Source organism: Eufriesea mexicana, unplaced genomic scaffold (genome assembly GCF_001483705.2).
Source record: "Eufriesea mexicana isolate 0111107269 unplaced genomic scaffold, ASM148370v2 scaffold657, whole genome shotgun sequence".
Classification (NCBI taxonomy): Eukaryota; Metazoa; Arthropoda; class Insecta; order Hymenoptera; family Apidae; genus Eufriesea; species Eufriesea mexicana.
This window is the reverse complement of record NW_016908821.1, coordinates 1,522,282-1,546,518: the sequence shown is the minus strand read 5'-3', so window position 1 is coordinate 1,546,518 and position 24,237 is coordinate 1,522,282. Positions and strand designations below refer to the sequence as shown.

Below are 24,237 nucleotides of genomic sequence, written 5' to 3'. Positions count from 1 at the left end.
AAGCAGATAAAAGAAATGTTTCAATAATTTTATCTCATATGTATTTTAGACATGCAACAGACGTGATGGACACAGCGGGTTTTAAGTCAATGGTAAACTCTCATCCGCATCTTATAGCGGAAGCGTTTCGGGCGTTAGCCACTCAACAAATTCCACCGATCGGACCGCCCAGAAAGCGAGTGAAACAAAGCTGAAAACAGTCACCGTTGACTCCGGGCACGACCTCCACATCGCCCCCGCCTATTCTGCATCCCTCATGACTTTTTTGTGTACAGTGATACAAGTAGTGCTAAATAAATGTTTCCTAGTGCGCCATCCTCTGGTTCACTTGAAAAGGAACTGCGACGAGAACTGTTCTTCATGGTTTTCGACCTATAATGTACCGTTCAGGCAAGGTACAGTATACAGCCGGTTCAAGCGAGTTCGAGGCGAGAAATGCAGTTAACACATGGCTATAGACTTTATTGTAATTCGGTGAAATCGTCGACGTTTGAAAAAGCCTATCACAGAAAAGGAAAAGAAAGGCACGTGTACGCCGATGGAAGGTAACTTGGAAACGAATAAACCACGATGCGTTTGTCTCAATCTGCTTGGACGAAATTTTTGGTACTTTGCATTGTGCGTGATGTTACATTCTCGTGCGTGAGAGAGACATGTGTTTTCATCCATCGACACCATGTCAGCGATTTGTCAATGCGCATCATTAAGGTCTCGTAATGGATTTGCTTTCGTTTGTACAACGAGAATAGCTGGAAATGCGCGAACCATCTATGTATTATGAAAAAGACATCAGAAGCAGTCAGAGGACCAAAGGCGAGATTGAAACTCGCTGAAACATTGCTACACACATATACACTCACACGCGAAGAGAAAAGTACTGTGCATGGCTGGAAAGCTGACTAGTGAGACGGCATAGGGGTAAGAAGGTGGTACACTGCGCTCGTTCTGTATAACTCCATTTTTGATACCTCCAAAATTTCCACTTTTAGACAACATATACCAACATAGTAGTAGGATAAATTACATCGTTACAATTTTTATGTTTTATTAATGATCAGGACCTTGAATTTATGTTTATGTTAATATTTTTTAATTTATTTCATCGCTTATTATCGTTATATCCCATTTGGTCTTAGTAGATCCCGTTCGTTCTGTTTGTCACGCGGTACTGTATAATTCGATTTATGGATGTGATTATTTCGGTCAATAATGAAAATACATGTGCTTATCTATATAAGTATCGTTAAAAATGAACCTATTGCACTGTAACCAATCAGACCCGCATTCTATCTACCAGTTCACTTTCCAGCTACATACAGTACAATGTTGCACGAAGGAAGTTGTGATAGACGTCGACCAGACGATTAAAAAAAAAGATTTTGTTCCTTTGTCGAAAAAACGAATCAAATGAGATGTCCCACGCTTGTTCGCCGTGTATGCGAGCGGCAAAAATAAAATTAGATATGTTTATTACTAATAGTGATTTTTAGTTTTAAATGAAAAAAAGAAAGAAAAATGAAAACGTCGAATTCTTCCAAGAACGGAGAAAAAATGATTCTAGTTAGTGTTTTTTATGATCTCTTTCTCTCAACATGTACGACTACTACTATGATTACTATTAATGCTACGCAATCTGTGCCCCGTATTTTTGTATATTTTTTGTCTGCAGATACCGCCCTATGTCCCACCTTCTGCGCGGCCTTTTTCTCTATTTCCTCCCATCGATCCTCATTCCCACCCTTCGACCCTTTATTGCTAGGCACAGTTTGTTTTGTTTTCTCGAGTATTGCATAGTAGACGAAGTGATAGATTCGAATTATTATTATTATTATTATTATTTTATTATTACTATTATTATTATTACTATTATTATTATTATTATATTATTATTATTATGAATGAGTATCGGAACCACACATCTTATGTAGCTGTGATTTTGCTTTCGAACAAGTAAAGATTAAAAATATTTATAGCAACGAAAGGTGTTTTGTCATTTCGTCGAAACGTCGATCTCTGGCCGTCGAGACGGTAAATATAGGCCAAGATCTCTCCCCGGCAAAGATAAGGAATCGAAAGTTGGTCGATCAGAAGCCCAGAACAATAAAACGATCTGTACGCAAATTTCTTCTTCCTCTCTTCTCGTCGAAGACGTTGCACCGGAGCAAGACGAATTGCTATTCGCCAGGAATCTCAAGATCATTTCCGCAAGGATATCTGGCAGAAAAATATTTTTCCTTTCGATTCTTGCTCTCGGACAAGCAACCACTTTGCAGTCTAAGCAGCCGCGAGAACGACTTTATTATTCAGCAATCTCGCCTCCTCTGCATCTCGGCGTATATTTAGCCTCTGTATGCTCACGATAGCCAGTTTATATGTTTACCTAGGATCTATTTATTTTTCAGATTCATTCACTTTATTGATATTATATTATTATTATTATTATTATTATTATTATTATTATTGTATTAAATTTAGGGTTGTCCATAATTTATCAAATTTTATGTTGATTATTATTGAAATGTCTATGTACTCGTACACAAGATACATGTATTAATCAGAGATGTTACAAAAGTTGTATTAAATGAAGAAATCAGAAGAATGAAGTCGATGACATACGCTACTAGAGAATGAAATCCATGAAAAAGTGAACAACAAACAAAGGGAAAAAAAAAAGCATTAAAAGGAACTGTATAAAGTAAAAAAGTTAGTCAATTATATAGTACGAGAATATTAATCGTTTTTTGTGTAATTAATTATTGAAGTCGCGAAATTGTGTGGTCAATGATCTGAATTATGGGCAACCGACGGAATACGCAAAACAATAATCATCATTTAGTACCGTACTGGCTTCCTGATCCTCCGACCTAGCTTTACCGAACGTTTTAAATACGAGATATAAATACCTACCATTACAAAGAAGTAATGATATCGAAGATTTAATGCCATACATGTTCTGTGATAAGACCACTGTAATTACCGCAATTGTATCACAACCTTTCTAGAACTTTCTGACGATCCTGGCAGCCAGTGAATTTATCTTTTAAGGAAACGGTCGCTATATCCGGACAGTCCCAAATCTAGCGTCCCTTTCGATTTTAAGGTTTTTACTGTACATATCTACTGTATTTTATAAGAACTGAACCGAAACGGAACCATACTTTTAATGAAGGGTACAATAACCAACTATAATTTATTCTATTTTACAGACTGTGCTAAACTCATGTTCCTTGAAACACACTAGCAATGCTTTAAGTAAATGTAATGTAATTACGACAAATTAATACGATTAGATTATATATGTGTATCTCATTTTTGATCTCGACACTTACATGCATTTGTCCGTACTTGCCAGTCGTGACATCGTAATGTATTTTTGTCGAGATTAAAAGGAAAAAAGAAACTCCTATGGAAACTTAGTTAGCGAAGGTTTTTCCACCGTTTTTTACACGATGTTTATTTCAGTCGTAGTAGGTTATTAAGGCTTACAAAGATGAAACGACAAAACGGAGAAATGAAAAAAGAGAAAAAAAAAATATATAAAGAAAATATGGAATATGTAAGCGATTTAAGGAACAGATTTTGGCCGTGTGTGCTCGCTCAGATTTTAAAGATGTCAAAAAAAAGAACGGAAAAATTGTCTACGTCCATTCTACTACCCATGTTCTATCTTTGGGACTGTGCGGCGAAAAAATATCTCATGAAACTCGTAATGTTGAATGTCTTTTTCCTAAAAACGAAAAACTAAATATTAATACCGTACGACAGTTCGAGAAATATTAGATGCAATTCTTTTTGAACCAATCTGCATGAGCGTATGACTGGATAATTTGATAAACTAAGTACAAGTAAGACAAGTGTTACCTCATCATGAAAATCAGCATGTTCGTGTCGCATTAGCTACTACTGCGCTGCTGTCTGATACACTTCCATTGTATATTGCATTTAAACCCGAAGAAAAAAGAAGCTTTTTGTAACGAATAGTTCAGCAGTGGTAGCTTTTTGAAGTACATGACTGCTGTTCATCGAACCCAGCTCATATAAACGTTCATTTTTCCATTTACTTTAAGTCATTGCACCACATCAAATAAATGACATTTTCATTATATAATCATGAGAATTTTATGTGATTTTCATTATCCCCGACATCTCGCTAATTTAATAATACATTTCTAGTGTTTGATTCGAATATTTTAGTAAACGAAAAATATATTTAAAAAAAATCGTTAAAAGCCATTTACTCAGATAATTTTTATTGCTTATATTAAATAGCAATTTTACTTGGCTATTTTACGCTTAAATTTCTTCTTTAGCTAATATAGATTCAAATAGGTATTAGAAACGACGTGACTATAACTATATGTTAAATATAATTTTTAATTAAAAACACATGATTATTTGCACGCGATACTCGATCAGATACCGTCGGGATTTCTGGATAAACTGGTGGAGCTTCAAGCATTGCCACCTGTAGAACATAAATGTGAAATGACACATTACACAATAAAATTAGTTTTTTATCTATCACTTGACAACGAGTAGAAGATAAAAACGATTGTAATGAGTAATATATATTGGATATATGCAAACATTTTCTGCCATTTCACTTATTTTATTTGCAATCTAATTATCAAAATAAAAATGAACATACTCTATTGAAAGGAGACGTATAGAGAGGAGGTGCACTGCAAGCCTCATTATAAGATGGTGGTCTGTCCATTGATGATTCATAAATTGAGTCAGAATACATGGACCTGGAGCTTATATTACTATTGTGTTCATCCAGATATGCTATGTATTCTGAATATGCCATACTAGATGCCCTGGAAATCCTTATTGATCGTATAAATATTATATATAAAAGGCAGTACTAACAACTACTAACTTTATTTCTATTTACTAAACAAATATTTTAAATTACTTTAAATTTTAGAACTATATTCCAATTCTAAAATTATACTAGAATTACATCATTATATTATTTAATACATAATTCATACCTGCTACAGACTTTGCAATATATGAGCATTGCGAGAAAGAGGCCAAATATTGACAACAGGATAAAGATTATTTGTGTTGCTGTAAATGCACTCTCACCTATATTTCTATAAAAGAAATTAAGTAACATTTGAGAAAGTCCTAGGATAAATATAGAAGATACGTAAATGAAAAAAAATTATCTTACCAATAAAAACTACAATTAAGGTATATGCAACAGCATGGAAATTGAAGTGTCCCAGGAAAAATGTAAAAACAAAATGAATTTTAATGAATTTTAATAATATTTTATTAAACTTACCCTTATTTTTTGTTAAATTATATGTAACAGATTCATTTTTCTTCCATGGATAATTATTCAAAGATAATGATGCCATATTTAGTTCTGTTTAAAACAATATTTCTTGACCATAAATGTAAAGAAAATGAGAATACATTAACAAGATAAAAATCCACTAGACACTGTATAACTACTTAAATAATTTACTGTAGACATATTAATAATTATAATGAAGAAAGAAAAATCTTTGAAATTAATAATTAATTGTGCTTAGGAGATATTAATATCACACTATCACTTAAATTTTAACAAGAAACTGTTATTTATATCAAATAATGAATATTCATATATGAGATTTTATTACACTATAATTTCTTAAACTTTTCAAATCTTTTTGTTACTTCAAAAAATATAGATTGTAAATTATTCAACCTTCTGCAAACAGATAGATATGTTGCTTTAAGCTAAGACATCAAGTACCTCTGGTAAATATAAAGGCTACAATCTTATCAAAAGGTAACACCCTGATAACACATACATTCACAGTTTCAGTTACTTTTCCCTGAAATTTAATATATTCTTTAATACATTCTCATTGCTGTGTCCTTAAGAAATGGCATAAATAGGTATATGAATAAAAATATATATATGTATATATGTGTGTATATATATATATATATATATACAGAATTGCTTAAAGTATATTTTATAATATACATGAATAAATTATTAATAACCCAAAGTCACAACAATTCCTAAGATCATATAATTTACAATAAAATTGAGATTTATGTGAATGTCTGTTTGAAGCTGATGCTGTGCAATCAATTTGTTAAGGTAATTAATGCTTCTACAAGATTCCCTCTGTGTTCCCTGAGTGTTTGTTCCGCCACATTCCGATTTATTTCCATTTCTTTCATCTGAAATATAATGTTTTGTTATTATACTTTAGTAATTTAATACAATTTCTAAATAAGAAATACATTAATTAATTACAAAACAAGCTAATAAGAATTATCATAAATATCATACAATAAGGTCAACATCTTTTTTTTTAATAGGAACTTTTAGCAATTCCTTTTCTCTTGCTTTCTTCTCTGCAGCTTCTTTATTCCGTTGATCGCCGATTATGCTTAGTGCCTATAGTAAATAAATCATACACAATAATTATAATTAATAATTATATGTATACAACTTGTTATAGGTTATGTTTTATGAGTACCTATTCTTAAGTTAAAAGTCTATAAACATTAATTCATATACAACAAAAAGTAATAAAAGTAATTTTAAGGTCAAGAAATATAAATTTCCATCATTGCCAAAAAAAACTAAATAAATGTTGTTGACAATCATAAACACGTGGAATAGAAGATAATATAAGCCCTTACACAAGAGAATCCATCAGATGAGGATATTTCCTTTTCCTCTGCATAATCTGTGACTTTTTCTAAATCTGCCGCTCCACTGTCATATTTCGCTGTCTTTTTCTGTGATTTCTCCTGTTGCACTTCATCAGAATCACCATTTACATCGTTATCGGCCATTTTTCCCTTTTTTAAAACGTACTTCACACTATATAGATAATTATAAACTACATAAGATAACTTCATAGTGAAAAATATCATCTCTTCAAATATTTTTGAAAGAATAACTAGTTACCATGTATAAAATATTATCTGTAATTTATAATTTATAAATTATTATTTACAAATTGTTAAAAACACTATTAATTTGGTACCAAATTGTAATTTAAATCATTATATAAATATAGTTCATTAATATGGAATTTATAATTACTTTTTGTTTACATATATTTTTTTTTAGTTACATTTACTAAAATATATTTGTCACATATAAAGTTATAAAGTTCTTATTTGTTAGAAATCATAATATGTGATTTCATAAATCAAAAAATCATTCGTTAGAAAAAGTATATTCTCAGATTCGCAGTATTGATGCAATTTAATACCTTACGTAGGACTAAAAACATAGTTTAAAATAAATATTTAAAATTTTAATTTATAATTAAAGCAAATTTAAAAATAATAATAATATTATATCATGTTTTTAAATACAAATGACTAGATTGCAATGTACAATTCAATTGATAATTAAAAATTGAAAAGTAAAATACGTATATGCAGTTAAAATTTTATGTTTTATAATATTAACAATTAATTTAGAAGTTATTTACGAAATGGTTTGAATTAAGATTAAATGCGAATTTTTAACTTTGCTAAGTACGTTAAAATGATGAAAATTTATATTTAATAAATATTATTTTCGTAGTAAATGTGTGCATAAGTTTAACTGCTTTAGGTAATAAAATATGAAAAGTAAATTACAGATAATAAAGTAACTTATAAATGTAGATAAACTATATAAGGAATAAGATATATTTTTTGTGTAAATAAATACTTAAAAAAATTGTTATCTTTTATTCATTGAATTTAATTTGAATAATTATATATAAATCAATATTCTAAAATAAAGTAAATCGATCAGAATTACAATCACAGTCTACAACACGCCATGTGTGGAATATAACCTAATCATTACTGAATTAGTAGAAACAATTATTATTTATTACTTACAGTGTTATATATTTATTCTATCTATGTTTTACTAAAATAAAAGCAGTTAAATAACTTATAATTATGACTGAAGCATCATTTACTAAACCAACAAATGATTCGCAGTTTCTTCGAAATGAACCTGCAAATTACATTACCGGTATTTCAATTTTTTATCATATATTTCTGATATTTAAAATTTTTATTTTTAAATATTATCTGAGTTAGAATTACGTTTTGTAGAAATTCGTCAAATGATGCATGGATTTGGAGATAGTAGCGAGCCATTAATTGAATCCGCAAAAATCGTAGAAGAGGTTGTTTTGCAACAAATGAGAACAATAATAAAGAAAGCTTGCGAAGTTTCTGAAAGACGAGGAAATTCGAAAAAAGGCATTTGTATTTGTGCGGAAGATTTGATTTTTTTATTACGTAAAAACAAAGTGAAATTGCAGCGTCTCCTAAGATATTTAGGCAAGTAACAAAGTTATTACAAACTAAAAAATGTATTCTTCGTAATAAATATTTATTCGTTTGTAATTTATAGAATTAAAAGAATTTAAGTTATCTATACACAAAACACTAGATAGTGATTTACCTGAAGATATTATACAAAATGATAATATCAATGGAATAAAAATCAGAGGGCCACTTCATAATTTTCTTAGTGAAATTAATAATACTGGTGAACTTCTTGAAGATACATCTACTATAGATGAAGTTAAACAACAAAGGTGTATTCGTGCTGAAATTATGACAAGATCTATGGATGAAGCTAGGTATTTAAAATTCAGTAAAGCACGTAATGTATCATTTGCAAATAAAAGTCGACACAAATTTAGTGATTGGATAGCACCAGAAAGTGAGTCCTATGTGTTACAATATATTATATGTAACAACAATTTCTAATTATATGTTAAATATATAATAATATTATATTATTTAGACGATTTAATAATATCAAAACACGCATATACAATTTTGGGCTATTTAGCATATGAAACAGTAGCACAAATTATAGATTTTGCACTTTTAGTAAGGCAAGACCAAAATAAAATATATGGGGATGCTATAGATCGACTCAGACTTAGTTATGTTAATCCATGTACTTATAAACCATATTATCATGGCAAGGTATGTAACATTTTTATCAAATTCTAAATTATAATCTAATAAAAGGCCATACTATATTGTTTTTTTCTTTTAAATACTTAAGCAGGTAGCTGTAACAAAACCAATAACACCAGCTGAAATAGTTGAAGCTATTAGACGGTATTGGTCTCCTCAATTAGATATGACAGGTCCATTCAATCGTTGGTCTATGAGAAAACCACATTTAAAACTTTTATCCTGTTAAAATTAATAGGCAGGGTAAGAATTAACTTAATTATAGAAATAAAATGTATGTTTTATATTTGTTTGGATATTAAGCTTTATATATTAAGTTAAAAGAATAGAGGAGTATATTAAAATTGACCAGTATTTATTGACAAGTTCCTGTACCTCTTACAGATATATCTTAAATTTCTATTAGTAGGTATACACATGATAATTGCTACATAAATTAATAGAATTTTATTTTTTACGAAGTCTTTTAATCACGTGTCCTATTACTTAATGCGACGTTTAAAGATATTTTATGTATCCATTTTTTTTACAATTATAATAGTTTCTGTACATTTTATAATTGGTAGTCCCTGATTCCATTTTAAAGATAGGATTATAATACATTTGACTTTGCGCTAACGCATGATACGCTTGCATTCATTGTACTTTTCATAAAATATTTGGATCTTTTCTTCAATCTTATGGTATTTTGAATGTATTCTTTAAATGAGATATTTTTAACTTTCATTATGTAACATAATGACTATAAAATTCCTCCTTAATGTCCATTATTCTAAATATTTAATATCTACAAATTTGAGCTAATCTTATGAATCTTATATGGTATTTCATGAATTCACACAGATACTAATTTTGCTTCTGTATCATGGTGAAAGCAACGTCGAAACACGTACTTTCCCTTCTGCACCACCAGTTATACAAGTTCCAGATTGATTGGCAGTAGACCAGTCGCAACACAATGTACCTTTGTGTCCACCTAATTCTAAAATTTTTGCTTGTGCTCCTGGTGGCATCTGAAAATTTACAATTAGTGACAAATAGAACAATAAAACTGTTACATTTTCAAGTATCACTAGATAGTGAAAAATACATACTTTGTATATATTTCCTCCAGTTTGTGTACAGAGTAGCATATAGTTACCGCTTTGGTCAAAAGTAAATAGTTTTCCATGAACTGTATTTTTCTCTACTTTAATTTTCGTTTCCCATAAAATCTTCCCTGAATGATTTAAACTTCTTTGACACAGTTTTCCATCTTCACTTTGAGTACAGATATTTGTGTAATCATTAATTAGTTCTATATCAATTACTGGACTTGCATGACAGCTTATATTATCGATAATTTCATTGCGTCTCAAATCATGTATTAAAATATTCCCATTGGATAATCCGGTGATAAGAAGTTGCCCATTGTGATTAAATGCAGAGCATAAAGCAGTTACATTTTGCTCCATTGGCAACGTTCTTTCTAATTTTCTTGTTTTTATATCATATAATAATAATTTTCCTTCGTTCGAATCTGACACGGAACATACAAATGTGGATTCTGTCGGGTTACATAACAAAGTAATGATTCGAGAATTCTCGTGCTGAATATCCCATAAAGTCTTGCAATCTCGAGTATCGTGTAATTGAATCAGGCCATTATTATCACCATGTAAAAAATAACGTTCGTTTTTTGAAATCCAGTCTAATGCAGTAATAGCTTTATTTGAATTTGCTGGAGCAGAGATAAATGTGGTAACAGTCCTATTGAATAGAAAGAAAAAGTAAACTTAAATTTAAGTAAAATTTTAATATTGTGAAATTGTAATAAAATTAATATTAAAAATATTGAAAGTAATTACTTTGGTGATGGTATGGGAGTCCATACTTTAATAATGCCATCTGCATCACCTGTAGCAACATATGAGCCACTAGCATTACTTTTACATTGAATTATTGATGTTTTATGTTCTGTATATTCTTCCTAAAAATGACATTTTGTTAAAAAAATGTTTATAAAAACATTCGTTATACAAGTATGTAATTTTTTGTAACCTGACTAAGAAGAATGTAAGTGGAATCAATTTTATCTTTCGCTTTTCGTTCGGCTACTGCATCGATAGATGAGTCTCTTTTTCTAGAGCTTGTTAATCTTGAATCACAGCTAATACTTCTTTTACTAACAGGTTCAGATTTATTAATAGAATTAATTTTTCCTTTCGTATTAGTTCTTTTGGTTGATGCCATTTCAGGTTCTACAACTTTTTTTATACTTGTTCCAGGCTTCCTACTTAAAATTGGGCTGGAACCACCGCCAATATTTCTTATAAGATTCCTTAGAGTTTTAGGATTTTCTAATAGAGGAGATTCTCTATTTGAGTCATAAAGAAAATAGTTAATATAATGCATTAAATCATTTTAATGTATGAAATGAGAAGTGAAAATATTTACTGTGCTATAATATAAAAGTCATCCATGAGTGGTAAATGTTGAGGAGCTGGTCCTGGATTTACATCCATTACATTTTCTATTTTAACAGATTCACTTAAACGTTGCTTTAATGTTTCATTCTCTTCTTGAAGTCGTTTTAATCTATTTGTATCTTCATCTATCGTAAGCAATGTTGGTTGTGGCATACACTATAATTAAGAAATATTACAATTAAACTGTACAATATATAATTAAATATATAAATATAATACTACATTTTATTCACTGTAAAGTTATAATTAATATTTTTTCTACAATGTAAAAATAGTAAGACTTGTAATATGAGAGGCACGATGCAAAATACCTTTCACCTACTTGAAATATAGTAGCAAGGAAATTGTGCAGGGACACTAACATAGTGTCCTGCCATTGTCTACTAAAATGTACAGAGTATGCTGGATTGTCTTCAGGATTTTTAACAAATGGCAATGCTATAAAAATAAAAAAGGGGAAATAAAGTAAGAACATAGAAAGAAGATATATAAAATGAGACATCCTACCAAACCATTCTTTCCACTCTGAATGCCCTTGTAGCTCTGGCGTCATTTTTATAAAAAATTCTTGAATTCGATCTTGTTTATTATTTACTGCTGCATTAACTAAATACATTTTTAAAACTGCATTCTCCAATTTCCTCACAGCTGGTGTGAAGTGACTTTCTAAACGGGAGAACATCCTGGTGTCCAAATGTCCCCATAATTCTCTTAAAGATGCTAAGTCATAATTATATATGTATTGCATCAATTGATCGACGATTTTATCAACCTAATAAAAGAATAATGAATCTTTACTAAAATTAAATTTGTAAAGCATAGTACAGAACTAAATAATACTAAGTCCGTCTAGAATTAAAATATATAAACACTATGGTATGGAAAATAAATCACAAAATCGTTTCTTAATTTTTTAATGGTAACTTTTTTAGTTAAATGAAATTTATAGACATTGTTTTCATGTATTTTTGTTTCTCACTTCCTTTATTGTAATTTCGTACATGCTCACCCTAAAACCTTTCTCTTTCTCAGCTTTTAAGTCGTTATCAAAAGCCTTCAAGGTTTGACTAAAACCTCTAAAAAGCAGATATTCCTTGACTAACTCGTCCACATACTGAATGTGAGACATTTTCCTTTGATTCTCTTCGAAATATCAACTTTCTCCTTCAACTGACAGCCGTATGTTGTCATCCTTTGGCCATTTTGATGTTTGCTGAACATGCAGCGGATTTTCGTTTATCGTCTGACAGTCAATGTTACCAACGTTAATATGTTCCTTTTATTACTTTAAAAAGAAGTTAAAAATTGATCAGTACATTTGAGTATCCATTAAAGAATGTTAAATGCTGTTTTAATTATCGAATTATTTTCGGAATTTCTACATTTAAAAATTAGAAATGTGTTAGCCATTGAAATATACAACATTGAATTAAATTAATCTTTGTTCATATGAATCACCTTGCAAAGTGAGTATGATAAAGGATTAAATAAACGAGTGGAAAATATTCAAGGATTTACAGATAATTTATTCTGATAATGATCAGTTATCGATAGACAATACAATTTTATCTAAGAAATATGTGTTTCTTTTAACACATCGATCAATTGATAGGTTTTATCAGTTCAACAATATTGTTATCTTTTTTCAAAAAATAGTTAAATCATAAAATTATAGTTATATATCTCTTCATAGAATAGTATTTTTTGAAATCTTTCATAAAAATTTTTCACTATCTATCATTTTTATTACATATAAGGGAAGTGGTTAAGACGAAGATAAAAGAATCCTAATATCTGAAACATTTATTCGTAAATAAAGTTCACAATGATGTCATTATTATTATCATATTAATAATAACAAGTACTCGTTACCGATAATCAATTTGATCGCTTATTCCTTTTTTCTTCTTTTACGTGAGTTTATAATATGTAGTAAAATTGCAAAGATATTGTATAGACACTAAGCAATCTGCCATATTTTATTTCCTTTCAATTGTAGGAAAAAAGTATATTTTTGCTGTTTAAATAGCAACGAATATACACCATATATTTCTTTTCTTTGTTTTTATAATTTAACTGCATTACAGGAATTTTTATCGTATCTGATAAAATGTAAATAGCTAACACAGTTCATTCTTAAAAAGGCACAAGTTTTTTCTTTTTTCCGTGACGAAAATTTATTTCGATCCTCAAGTTCGATCGTCAAATCTATTTTCTCTTATTTCGTAACAACGTTCACCATTCTGTAATCGATTTTTATTGCATATTCAAGATGTTATTTAAACTATGTTGAGATAAAATTTTTCATTCTTAGAGTAACTACTTTACCGATTAAGTCGATTATCGAATAAAATTTGTTATTGTTTTTTTAATTTGAAAGTTGTTTCTATAATAGTAATAATAACGATAATAATATTTTTATATTTAAAACAATTTAAAAATAAATTCAATATAGTTTTCCATATAGAAATTTGCACATTGAATATCGATTTTTATACTCATTAGGTATATTGTAGATTAGAAAACGTTGCTTACAGGTTAATATCATCGAATAAAAATATACATCTGCATATTCTTAAATTAGTATTTGACGAATGAAAATGGAGGATCGTTTAAACAATAAGATCACGTACATTTTTACAGACAAACGTTTTAACTCAAAGACTGGAAGTATAGAGACTACTCAGTCGGTATAGCCGTGTTCGTTCTAAAGCTTTACGGTATATAATATCAAATAAATTAAAAAAGAAAAAGAAAAATAGCGCCGCGATAATCTTTGAAATATATAGGTTATAAGATTGTATTTATTGTCGACAATAGACTACGACAAATAAATTGCAATTGCTGTGACTGTTCTCTGAACCGTGGTAAGAGTAGCTGCAGGATTCCGCTACTTTTTTCTTATCATCGAACTAAAAAGAATCGGATATCCTTTCTCTTGTGTCACGCTTGTAACTATTAGCTGTTTATATTATGACGAACGATAAAATTTTGTTTTGTTAAAACATGTTCGCGTGCAATGTCATTCGTTTGATAAGGATAATGATAAGTGGAACATTCAATAGCTAATGTGAGTTTTGTAGCGATACAATTTCAATCTTTTTCGAGGGCTTCGATCAAAAGCGAAGAATTCAAAGTTATAAGCAGAAATGAAAATCGAACGGAATTCTCGAGTTCCGAATGCATTCAAAGTCATCCAAAGTCTCAAAAAATATTAACACGTTCCGTGCCGCGCAAAGATCGAAACTTTCAATAGAATTTTAAAGCTGAGTGTAGACTTTATCTTAGATTATTTGGTTATGCTAAAAATTTATTGTATTAATTTTAAAGCCTAGTCGAAAATTGCCTTAGAATAATGAATTATAGAAAACTAGCGATTTTGTTAAACTTTCGACACTTTTATCATTCCCTTTTCGAAAATCAAAAAATATCTTTACTTTCCTAAGAAAGCTCTCATTCCTTGATAAAAATTACGGGTCGTTGGTGAACCACACGGCTCGGAACCTGTTAATTCTAAAACTCCACTTTCAACTATCCCTTGTCAGAAGAATCGGAAAACAGTTTCGAATTCTGTATCGACTCGCAAGCCGATTCGCAATCGCGTGAATCGCAGCGGCAAAATAAGTCGCTTTTAATATCTGCCGGCTTTCCGCTTTCAGAAGATGCTCCAAAGGTGGTTTCATACCAGACACGAAGGAATTCATTATGAGGTGCGTTTTCTGTGGCGACTACAGTGCAGCCAGCGAGGATCTTAGCAATTGATAGATCCTATATTTTAGCAGTCGATTCCTGTGCGTCCCATGAGGAGCTTAAAACGTCGATTGGCCGTTTCTACACTGACCGGAAACGCTATCTACATTCTGTCCAAGTAAGTTGAGAAGATGACTGTGAACAGTCTTTGGAAAAACTGAAGCACCAATTTCAAATTGAATTATATATACGTGTACTTTTGCCAACTTCATTTCCACGATCTCGATTTGTCACTGGACCATCGATTTCTCATTGTCCATTTAAGCGAGCAGACGAACTTTAAGACGTCTTAAGGCGGAAACGCGTGTCATTGGTGCTCGTTGTGCGAACGCAGCGATCGATCGGATAACTCGACTATTTTTTCGGTTTTTCAGAAAGTTTTTATAAGTCGACATCTTCCTGCTTGGCCTTGGGTGCGATCTTCTCAATGCTCTCAGACTCTTTGATGCTAGTGTGGACCTCTGCTACCTCGACCGGTGGAGGAACCGCTGGATTCACCGATCGATCATCTTCAGCGATCTCGAAGCCAATCGTCGCGCCAATCTTCTGACTTGCCTGCCTGAACGAGTCTGATAGCATCACCTGTGTAACAAGTTGATCGTCAGATGTTAAAACGTAAAGTAGCTTTGCAAGATTGCATAGCAATACTATAAGGTTACCGAATGAGGTGAATCGTCAATTCGTTAAATAGAGGATTATTAGTCAAACGAATCCAGCTATTTTCTAAAAATATTCTTAAAAATAAATAATATAAAAATAATATAATAATATAAAAATAAAAATAATAGTATTCATATAAATATTCTAAAAACTGGTTAACTAGGTGATGAAAGTAAAGATATACAGAACATAAAACTCAGTTCTGTAGTTTTGCTATGAAAGTATCGTTTGGAGAAGTTACAATTTGGCTTTTCCATATGAATATTTCCATATGAATATTTCCATATGAATACTAACGAAAATTCTTTTTAGGTATGAAAATTCAGTACCTGTACGACGTTGATGCACATGGACGTGAGGGCCAGGCCGAACACCAGGTATATTATCGAACACATCATGTATATGGGATGCTAGATCAACCAACCAATCAATTTGTTAATTTTTGCGCGTGTATTTTGTCATCGGGCGGTTTTTAATTTCGTTAAGAGAACACGTGCAACTGTGCTGAAGTGAGACTTATGCGAAAAGCACGTACGAAATAGTGTATATACGGTGATGTACATTTTTTTGCTCTATATTTTTTTTGTTTGTCTGTTTGTTGATGAACTTTCTGATTTTCAAAGCTTACCATCTGAACGCCACCGTGAAAGGAAGAAGCAAGAAAACAAGTTAATCATACGTCATTGACATAGCTCACTGAAGAAGAGTATTGGGAATAGGGAACATTCCATCGGTCAGATACAAAGCAAACGCTAATTGCAAATGAAAATTGAAGAACGTACTTCTAAGAGAAACGTTCCAGCTAAATAACTTAAAACTTGTAAGTCCAGTTATAATATATAATAACAGTTTGTAAAGGATCATATAGAAACTGAGCAAAGCAAACTTTCTTACTTATCTATTCGCAGATTAAAATTGGAATGTTCTTGTTTAAAAAGAGAAAAATAAAATGAAATATTACAGGATAGACATTGAGTCTTTCTAAGGATTAAGTAAAGGAGTGGAAGATGCGTATAAAAATTATTTAAGAATGGATATATAACTATACGCAATATAACAGAACATCTGCAGCTAGTTATACGCGAAAAAATATTCCAACGAACGTGTCTCTTTGAATTACTCTGGCAACAAATCGATCTCGTCATCTAGGGGAGCAGAAATGAGTGGAGCATGATGCAAAATATAAAATGACGTTAAAATATTGTTGATATGGAAAAAATTGTCACCTTTGGCACGTAATCGCCGAAGCCAATAGTGCTCATGGAGATGAAGACGAAGTAGAAGCTCTCGAAGAAGCCCCAATCTTCCGACAGGCAGAATAGCGTGGCGCCTATGAAAATATAACCCAGCAGAATGAAGATGGCCACCGAGATCGGCAGGTTGAACTCGTCGTCGATGGCGAACGTGGACATGGCAGGTGTTCCTGGTGTGTCGGGTGCGTTTGCGTCTATGTTCAGCACTGTTTGGGATTGTTGCGCTTGCTTCTGCATTTCCTCAATGTCCTCTGGGTTTATCTGTGAGGGTCTCTTGAACGTTGCTAGGTCGTAAACCAGTTGCACGCCTTTCATCACCTCCTGTTTCATCGAAGTTTGTTTGATCGAGGGATGGTTCAGTTAGTAAAATATAAGCACGGGTAAACCAAGCGCGCGAAAACAAATAGAGATCAATTTTTGAATTGTTTCTTCACTTCTGCCAAGAGCTTACCTGAACAGGTACGGTTCGACGAACTTTGCGGCAACTTCCGGTATAGTACACCCTCCTCACAAATGCCCAGAGGAATTTGATACCACGAGTGAACAATTTACCAAAATCAGCTAGTATTATCAAAAACATCGGGATCCCGAAGATAGCGTAAACTATTGTGATTGCTCTTCCGGTGTTGGTACTAGGCGAAATGTGGCCGTATCCTAAAATAGCGTAAAAGATTGTTAATTATGAATCATTCCGATTCATGGAATTGTTATGTGACTTATATATAGTATTAAGATTTGAGCTTTTAGAGAGGTTTAAACTTGTTGCACCTCTATACTCCTATGGGACAAAAATAACCTGGGAGATGCTAAATACGCGGTGGCATTCGGTCTAACTTTAGAAGTTTTAGTGGTTCAATTTGGCGGTTGTTTGTCGTAAAGTAGTCACGTTTTTCTATGATAGACTTCCCTTTTAAGCGAGCCTTGTAAATGAACAACTATTATTCAAAACGAGATTCTGGTATTACTCGTTCCAATAACAAATTTATTTTTCTGCTGATTAATTCGAGTCATTGATTCATTGGAATCTCGTTCTATACGTTCCAATATTGAATTTATACTAATTAAAGACAACCAAATAATCAAAACATAAAAGATGGATCATAAAGTAGCTTATTACCAACATTCGAGTTTCATCTTGCTAATAATTATCAGCTTCATTTGCAAGCCCTTCGTATTAGATTGTATAACAAATATGCGGATCTAAAGGCACATGTGCTTCCAAAATTAGATTCGCATTGACTAAAAATTACTAATAATCTGAACATAGAAGATGAATCATAGACTCGCTTCGAGCAAGTTTTGAATTAGTTAAATATCCAAAATATTACTATATTTTGTAAATGTTACCATATCTGGTAACAATTACTTTGGTACCAAGCTACCCAAAAGAAAGCCTTCCAAGATCACAAGCTTCTCCTATACGAGGCATATCGGAAAGCTCTGAAATTTTTATCCTTCAAAAATTTTCACCGCTACCATCAAACGCGTGCGCACTCAGCTTTTGACAAGCAAGTACCACACAATCGTCAGCACAACTATATTTGCTAGTTGGAAAATCAATACGGAACTCGTAAAACGGTTTACGACAACCATATCGCTTCACTTCATCCACATCAATCCCCCATCTTTTTCTCCTTCGTATTCCGCTTTGTCCTCCACGGCATCCCGATTTTCTCACCGATGGTGGTTATAACGGTCAGACAGTACACGACGGCGTTTAAGAAGCTCCAGCTCCTTTGCCCGCTATACGTGTGCATGCCCGCCTCGTGAGCCGTGTGCAGTTGCTCTTCGAACTCCATCAACTTCCGCCTAGCCATGCTCTTCCAGTCGTCCTCCCTCAGGTTATGGCTGTAGTTCCACAGACTGTCCAGGAAGTCCCGTTTCACCCGCTTCACGCCGCATTTGTAGAAGGTTTCGAAGGCTCCCTCAGTGAACCTGAAGACGAACGCGCCTAGACCACAGTAGATCATGACCAGCATCAACTCCGACATGCAACGGTTCCTCAGACTTCTCACGATCTCGGCTTCTCTGGGATTCTGTGCCACGAATGCCTTGAACTCCGCGACTACGTCCTTCATCGTCCTCAGGAAGTCTACGAAGGTGACCTTCCTCGGTTGGTCCAGCTTTCCCACCAGTTTAATTCCCATTTGCTTCGGTGGTACTTGGTGATCTTTGGTCTTCGCTGGTTCTTCCTGGTCCTCCATCTTTTTTGATTCCTTGTCTACCTTTTGTCTATCGAAGAACGGCAGCCAGGAGAACCAAGATCTCTTCTTCTGAGCCTCTTTCAGCTTGTCGATGGACTTCTCGATGGTGTCTTGTTCCTGTTCTGTGAGAGGTATGCTGAACTTCCTTCTTCTCAGTGTCGTTTCTTCTTGTGCATCCTCGAATACATCGGGTGTTTCGGCATCGAGGATGCTTCGTTCCCTCATTAGGTATTCCTGTTGGGCCTTGGCGAAGTCCTGTATAAGGCTGTCGTTGCTCAGAGGTATTATCTGCTTCTTCACGTCGGAGGAGGATCTCTTCATCCTGACTTCTTCGGTGGTTTGACGAGGGAAAGATTCGCTTTTCTTCATCTTTGGATCCTCGTCGATGTCGTCGGTTTGACTGTGTACCCTGGAACTTCTTCTCTCCGGTTTCACTTGAACATCCGTATCCTCCAGCTTCTGTTTATTCGGTCTCTTTTCCCGGGGGGGTTTCTCGATCACCTCTTTCGTCGTGACCTCGCCATCACCACTGATGATCTTCTTCGAGACCGTTTTCTTCACCCTAATCTTACCCCCTTCCGGCGATTTGGTTCTTCTTGGATGCTTATCTATTTCCTCCATATCGCTGGAATCAGTCGACTGACCGTGTCTCTCCATCCGTTCCCTCGACTTCTTCTTCAACCGTCTCTCCACCTTCCTGGGTTCAACCGGTTGATCGATGTCTCCGTCAATTTCCTTCGACTTGGGTATACCATCCTGGTACTTCTTCTCCGCCACCTCGTTAATCTTCGACGCCTCTTTCGTTGGACTTCCGTTACCCGCTTTACTGACCACCTCCTTCCTTACCGACCGCGCAGTGGTCTCGTCATTGGCGTCATTCTCACGTGCTTGCGATTCCTTCACGGGAGAACTCTTCTTTTCCTCGCTCGTCATCCTCGGTTTCTCAGCTTTCTCGATGCTCGTTGGACTCCTCTTCTTCCTTTCTTCCACCTTCGGTTCTTCTTCTTGTTTCGTTTTCTTCTCTCTCTCCTCTACCTCCACTCGCTCAGCATCGTCCGCCATCTGCTCCATCCTGGCGCGTCTGGCCGCCTCTTCGTCATCGGACGTCTCCACCAGCTGCTGGTTCCTCGAGGATGGGTCCGGCGTCTTCTCACGCTTCCTGGCGGCAGCCTTGCGCCGCCTGTGCACCGTGTAGCTGTCTTCCATGCCGATGGACACGGAGATCGGTACGGACCGAACGCGGGTCGAAGTCGAACTGCTTGCTCGTGATGACGGACGTTTGGGAACGCCGCGAAAACTGCACGATTGCGTCTTCCTTGGCCCGGTGCAGACGGACACCGAGACAGAAATAAAACAGAGGCTGCTCCCACCACACGGTAGCCGCTACCAGCGGAACCAGATGGTTTTGCCGCAGCGGGTATCGAGCGAAGGCGCCACGCGAATCGCGCGCAACCCACAGGCCAACGACGCTCAGGCGTCGCGGTGCCGGCCCTGCAGCCACTGCAGCCCGTTCAACGGCCCGCTATTCGGTACCCGAACCTGCAATCGGCCGCACCGCCACCCTCCACGCTATGCGGTTCTTTCCTCGAGGCTGCTTCGCGCGTTTGACGTCACGATGCCTACTTTTCGTGACACGACGTCGTTCGCGCGGGAACCAAGGGGAGTTATGTCGGGTATGCGTTTGAGTATGTGGTCGGGATGCTGTGCAGGGTCGCTTGCAGGATCCGTGTCACTTTGCGGCAGATTTAATGGCGGACAGGGGAGCCTTAGGGCGCGTGGGACGGATTAACACGTTGGTCTACGCTCGTTATGTGAGACGCGTCGTGTTCGCAGAGGGAGCTTTATTTTTCGTTGGTATATATATGGATCAACGCTTAATTAGCATAATTGAAGTCGCAGAAAATTATTTTCCTTCAGGTTTTTATAGTTTGGGTTGAATAATTTCGTAATGCTTTCGTATGACATTTTATACGTAGATAGTAATTGCAGTAGCTGTAGTGAGGGCGCTGGTGACTTATAGTGACGCCATGATGGTTAGTTGGCAGTTGTAACTATAAGTCTGAGTGAAAAATGTCGATTTCGCATGGACGACTTATTTGTTTGGAGAAACTGAGCATTTTAAAGCTAGGAATACTGATCTTTAGCCAGATACGTGTAAATTATGATGCAGGTAAAGGGAATATTGATAACGTTAATGGCAGATGTACGTTTTTAATAACTCCAAAGATCGGATATCTGGAACAAATTATTTTAACTGATGTGGTAGTCCTGATTTTGATCAGGATTTCATATTAAATCTGATATTTGATATTGTATTATAATATGTCGTGTTATGTTATTTATTCAAATATATCGAATAACAAAATATATTAAATAGACATTTCGTTTTTAACAGTATAAAATACCGAGTGAATCGCGAAATAGTCAGAAAATTATAGTGGTTTAATAAAATAGGTATCTTGAAACGACGAATATCGATGAAATGGATTGCCATCACAGTATAAGAGGATCTAACTCTTTGCCTTGTCATCATTTGTAGTAAAAGTCGTTTAATATTATACAGCAAGCAACCTGGCTCAGCTATAACGCTAAGAACAGTTTTAGCATAATGATTCTTCGAACTTTTCTTCCAAGTTTCATGATTCTTATGACTCTTAGAGTTTCCCCGCCTACTCAGAAGTGGAGTAATACAAACTTCCGAACGTTTGCCATATTTTTTAATTATGGAAATCCGGCTTAGACTACGAAATGATAGCACGTATCTTCATAGAACAGATCGTGGAAGTTTTTAAATCCTTATACCGTTAAACGTTTGTTCAGTAAGTCTCGTGTATCATACACAATGTAAATTATGACTGTCCCAAAGAATCCCAGTTACTGTAATCACAAAACAGGATGAATTTCATATGTAAAAATCTGAAAGTCGATATCTAGTTACTTTCTTAATTAAATTGGTTCCTAGGAACGGAAGCATGTTACTGTTGATATGTAACATGACGTTGGACATTATAGAGTGAGTTGCTCTTATTTTCAATATTTTAATCTTCTGAAACTTCTGAAGTTCAGTGAATATTCTAGAGAGAGAGTTCTAAATATTTTAGGACCTAGTTGATTTAGAAAAATGTAATATAAAGGTCATATGAAATTATTATATGTTTAATTAGTCTCTAATTAATCTCTGTGACATAGCTTGCTGATAGAAGATCAAAAGATTAGCCTTTCAATTCACCTATCAAATAAAGAGACCAAATTTTTGGCTCTGTTATATAGATATCTTCACATCTTCGTCGAAATACTGAAGATTTCAGCTAACAGCCACATTATAAATATCGTTCTATCTCTTTATTCTATTTCAATGGATCTTTTATCTCGCGTTAAGATCATTCTCGTCTATAGTTTGAAACTTCGTAGCCATCGCGATTCACGCTTTCAGAGCACTTTCATTCGTACTAACGCAAGATATGATGTCTATATTTCAAGGAGACGCTACTTTTCAAGCCCCGTCCATTTCCGTTTCAATTTCACACCCTTCTAGACCAGCTGATAATTTATTTCTCCTTTGTTTCCACATCGTGATCCGATTCATGGCAACTTTCTCCCTCGTCCATCCTCGATCGTTCCCAGTTAACGTCTGTTTTTCACCATCTCATAGTGCATTTCTGCTCAACGACCTGGCAGCTCTCTGACTTACCGACCGTTTTTATCCTTCGCTTAAATAACGTCCTCGCTAACGAGCTGCGATCCGTTTCTTCGCTAAAGAAACTTTCCTCTGATTGCTCTGCGAAATTAATTCCTGCCCATATTTACCAAGGAAATCACGTTGCCGCGATTATAGTTTACCCTTTTGTAGCCTTCCTCTGCTTATTAACGCGACAACCCTCTTTCATCCGTGTGCTTTCAATCGCGTTTTATGCTCGTCTCTGCCCTCGCCGACGTCCTCGGCAAGAATCCAGTATCGTCTCATTTGTCGTCAAATGCCAGCGGGAAGAGATCTAGATTCCTCGTGTTTTCATGGTTTCTCAAGGCAGTGTGTACACAGTGTGAATTCCAAGGACGCATTGAAAGAAACGATTTTGGAAGTCGGAAGCTCTGCTCGTCCCAAAGATGAATATAAACATGAAATTAATACGCGAAATGTGGTAATAATATTTAGAAAATATTTTAATAACAATATCTAGCAAATATCTATAACAATATCTAGCAAATATCTTCTAATAAATATTCTCGGATGTAAAATTCATTCGCAGATAGATTTAAATATCTAATAGTCACGTGCTTGCGCGTTATCTTTCTCGGAAAAATTAAAGATAATGATCTGGCCTTAATAAATTCGACCTCGAAGAGATTAACCAGGCGTTCTCGTCAAACTCCATTGCAGACAAAAAATGCTCACATCTGAAAAAGGAAGCACTTGCAGACCTACGTTTACACGATTTTTCTTCACGCTCCAGATGAGTAGAATACACCTCTAAAATTCGTGCTGCTACCTACTCCTGTTACACCTTGCACGAAAGAACAAATAAACTGAACGGTGAGACCTGAAAAAGAAGAACATGGTAAATCCATTCTTCTAGATCTACCAATTCTTCTGCTATTCGATGACTAGAAGGGAATACTTCGATGTGATACAGCCAAGAAGGGGAACAACCTATTATATCCAGAGATATAAACATTCCAACCCTGGAATATTAAAGTGAGCTTCTTTCCAGCTCATTTTTATTTGGCTCCTTTCAAGGGATGATAGCATCTTGTTGTTCGTACTTGGTAATTTTCTGGTGTCATCGTGAACGTGTGCAAGAGTCCAAAATGATTCCAGATTAAATGCTCAGTGCTAGGTCTCGTGACACAAGAGTGGCACATTTTAGGGAACCAAATGGAAATCTTGGTAAAGTTAATATCGCGTAAGAAGAGAGGAGATTGTCGAAG

The 24,237-nt window shown here is 34.3% G+C and overlaps 6 protein-coding genes across 10 annotated transcripts in view; 2 read left to right on the top strand and 4 right to left on the bottom strand.

The window, feature by feature from the left end:
- The window catches only part of rdx (BTB/POZ and MATH domain-containing protein rdx), a 44,580-nt gene extending 43,768 nt beyond the window's left edge, over positions 1-812 (top strand). For all 4 annotated transcript variants that reach the window (XM_017898384.1, XM_017898383.1, XM_017898385.1 and 1 more), the window contains exon 8: positions 50-812. In XM_017898384.1, coding sequence (XP_017753873.1) covers positions 50-194 — 145 coding nt within the window. In that variant the 3' untranslated portion in view covers positions 195-812. The remainder of the gene's footprint in view (positions 1-49) is intronic.
- A 3,548-nt stretch (positions 813-4,360) lies between these two features.
- LOC108546271 (uncharacterized) lies at positions 4,361-5,411 on the bottom strand. The gene is made up of 4 exons (XM_017898260.1): positions 5,297-5,411; positions 4,998-5,094; positions 4,649-4,820; positions 4,361-4,465 (listed from the first exon to the last, which is right to left on the bottom strand). The coding sequence occupies exons 1-4, from the start codon at positions 5,370-5,372 to the stop codon at positions 4,361-4,363; spliced, it is 450 nt and encodes a 149-aa protein (XP_017753749.1). The 5' UTR covers positions 5,373-5,411.
- Positions 5,412-6,057: 646 nt separating this feature from the next.
- Positions 6,058-6,840, bottom strand: LOC108546320 (huntingtin-interacting protein K). The gene is made up of 3 exons (XM_017898332.1): positions 6,664-6,840; positions 6,308-6,415; positions 6,058-6,195 (listed from the first exon to the last, which is right to left on the bottom strand). The coding sequence occupies exons 1-3, from the start codon at positions 6,817-6,819 to the stop codon at positions 6,100-6,102; spliced, it is 360 nt and encodes a 119-aa protein (XP_017753821.1). The 5' UTR covers positions 6,820-6,840; the 3' UTR covers positions 6,058-6,099.
- A 994-nt stretch (positions 6,841-7,834) lies between these two features.
- Spt3 (Transcription initiation protein Spt3) lies at positions 7,835-9,888 on the top strand. The gene is made up of 6 exons (XM_017898283.1): positions 7,835-8,008; positions 8,092-8,322; positions 8,396-8,710; positions 8,795-8,982; positions 9,068-9,219; positions 9,820-9,888. The coding sequence occupies exons 1-5, from the start codon at positions 7,933-7,935 to the stop codon at positions 9,203-9,205; spliced, it is 948 nt and encodes a 315-aa protein (XP_017753772.1). The 5' UTR covers positions 7,835-7,932; the 3' UTR covers positions 9,206-9,219; positions 9,820-9,888.
- LOC108546281 (WD repeat-containing protein 91) lies at positions 9,459-12,638 on the bottom strand. The gene is made up of 8 exons (XM_017898282.1): positions 12,454-12,638; positions 11,952-12,216; positions 11,767-11,882; positions 11,413-11,600; positions 11,017-11,332; positions 10,824-10,945; positions 10,071-10,725; positions 9,459-9,989 (listed from the first exon to the last, which is right to left on the bottom strand). The coding sequence occupies exons 1-8, from the start codon at positions 12,571-12,573 to the stop codon at positions 9,840-9,842; spliced, it is 1,932 nt and encodes a 643-aa protein (XP_017753771.1). The 5' UTR covers positions 12,574-12,638; the 3' UTR covers positions 9,459-9,839.
- Positions 12,639-15,224: 2,586 nt separating this feature from the next.
- On the bottom strand, positions 15,225-20,821 carry LOC108546350 (uncharacterized). 2 transcript variants are annotated; one of them, XM_017898387.1, is made up of 5 exons: positions 18,786-20,819; positions 17,559-17,761; positions 17,081-17,428; positions 16,184-16,264; positions 15,225-15,776 (listed from the first exon to the last, which is right to left on the bottom strand). In XM_017898387.1, the coding sequence occupies exons 1-5, from the start codon at positions 20,515-20,517 to the stop codon at positions 15,576-15,578; spliced, it is 2,565 nt and encodes an 854-aa protein (XP_017753876.1). In that variant the 5' UTR covers positions 20,518-20,819; the 3' UTR covers positions 15,225-15,575. The 2 variants fall into 2 exon arrangements, with proteins under 2 accessions (XP_017753876.1, XP_017753877.1); XM_017898388.1 differs by lacking the exons at positions 15,225-15,776; positions 16,184-16,264 and adding an exon at positions 16,289-16,485 and having other exon boundaries at positions 18,786-20,821.
- Positions 20,822-24,237: the final 3,416 nt, after the last annotated feature.

What these genes read in the sequence shown, in the direction of transcription:
- LOC108546271 (XM_017898260.1), bottom strand. Translation starts at nt 5,372, where the DNA reads ATGGCATCATTATCTTTGAATAATTATCCATGGAAGAAAAATGAATCT. An exon ending in TATTGCAAAGTCTGTAGCAG is followed by an intron (nt 4,821 to 4,997) that starts GTATGAATTATG and finishes AAGGATTTCCAG; the next exon opens with GGCATCTAGTATGGCATATT. An exon ending in ATACGTCTCCTTTCAATAGA is followed by an intron (nt 4,466 to 4,648) that starts GTATGTTCATTT and finishes TATGTTCTACAG; the next exon opens with GTGGCAATGCTTGAAGCTCC.
- LOC108546320 (XM_017898332.1), bottom strand. Translation starts at nt 6,819, where the DNA reads ATGGCCGATAACGATGTAAATGGTGATTCTGATGAAGTGCAACAGGAG. An exon ending in CATCTGATGGATTCTCTTGT is followed by an intron (nt 6,416 to 6,663) that starts GTAAGGGCTTAT and finishes TATTTACTATAG; the next exon opens with GCACTAAGCATAATCGGCGA. An exon ending in AAAAAGATGTTGACCTTATT is followed by an intron (nt 6,196 to 6,307) that starts GTATGATATTTA and finishes ATTATATTTCAG; the next exon opens with ATGAAAGAAATGGAAATAAA.
- Spt3 (XM_017898283.1), top strand. Translation starts at nt 7,933, where the DNA reads ATGACTGAAGCATCATTTACTAAACCAACAAATGATTCGCAGTTTCTT. An exon ending in TGATTGGATAGCACCAGAAA is followed by an intron (nt 8,711 to 8,794) that starts GTGAGTCCTATG and finishes TATATTATTTAG; the next exon opens with ACGATTTAATAATATCAAAA. An exon ending in AACCATATTATCATGGCAAG is followed by an intron (nt 8,983 to 9,067) that starts GTATGTAACATT and finishes ATACTTAAGCAG; the next exon opens with GTAGCTGTAACAAAACCAAT.
- LOC108546281 (XM_017898282.1), bottom strand. Translation starts at nt 12,573, where the DNA reads ATGTCTCACATTCAGTATGTGGACGAGTTAGTCAAGGAATATCTGCTT. An exon ending in TCCTTGCTACTATATTTCAA is followed by an intron (nt 11,601 to 11,766) that starts GTAGGTGAAAGG and finishes TCTTAATTATAG; the next exon opens with TGTATGCCACAACCAACATT. An exon ending in CTGGAGGAAATATATACAAA is followed by an intron (nt 9,990 to 10,070) that starts GTATGTATTTTT and finishes GTAAATTTTCAG; the next exon opens with ATGCCACCAGGAGCACAAGC.
- LOC108546350 (XM_017898387.1), bottom strand. Translation starts at nt 20,517, where the DNA reads ATGGAAGACAGCTACACGGTGCACAGGCGGCGCAAGGCTGCCGCCAGG. An exon ending in TCGGCGATTACGTGCCAAAG is followed by an intron (nt 16,265 to 17,080) that starts GTGACAATTTTT and finishes TGGTTGATCTAG; the next exon opens with CATCCCATATACATGATGTG. An exon ending in TGTGCATCAACGTCGTACAG is followed by an intron (nt 15,777 to 16,183) that starts GTACTGAATTTT and finishes CTTGTTACACAG; the next exon opens with GTGATGCTATCAGACTCGTT.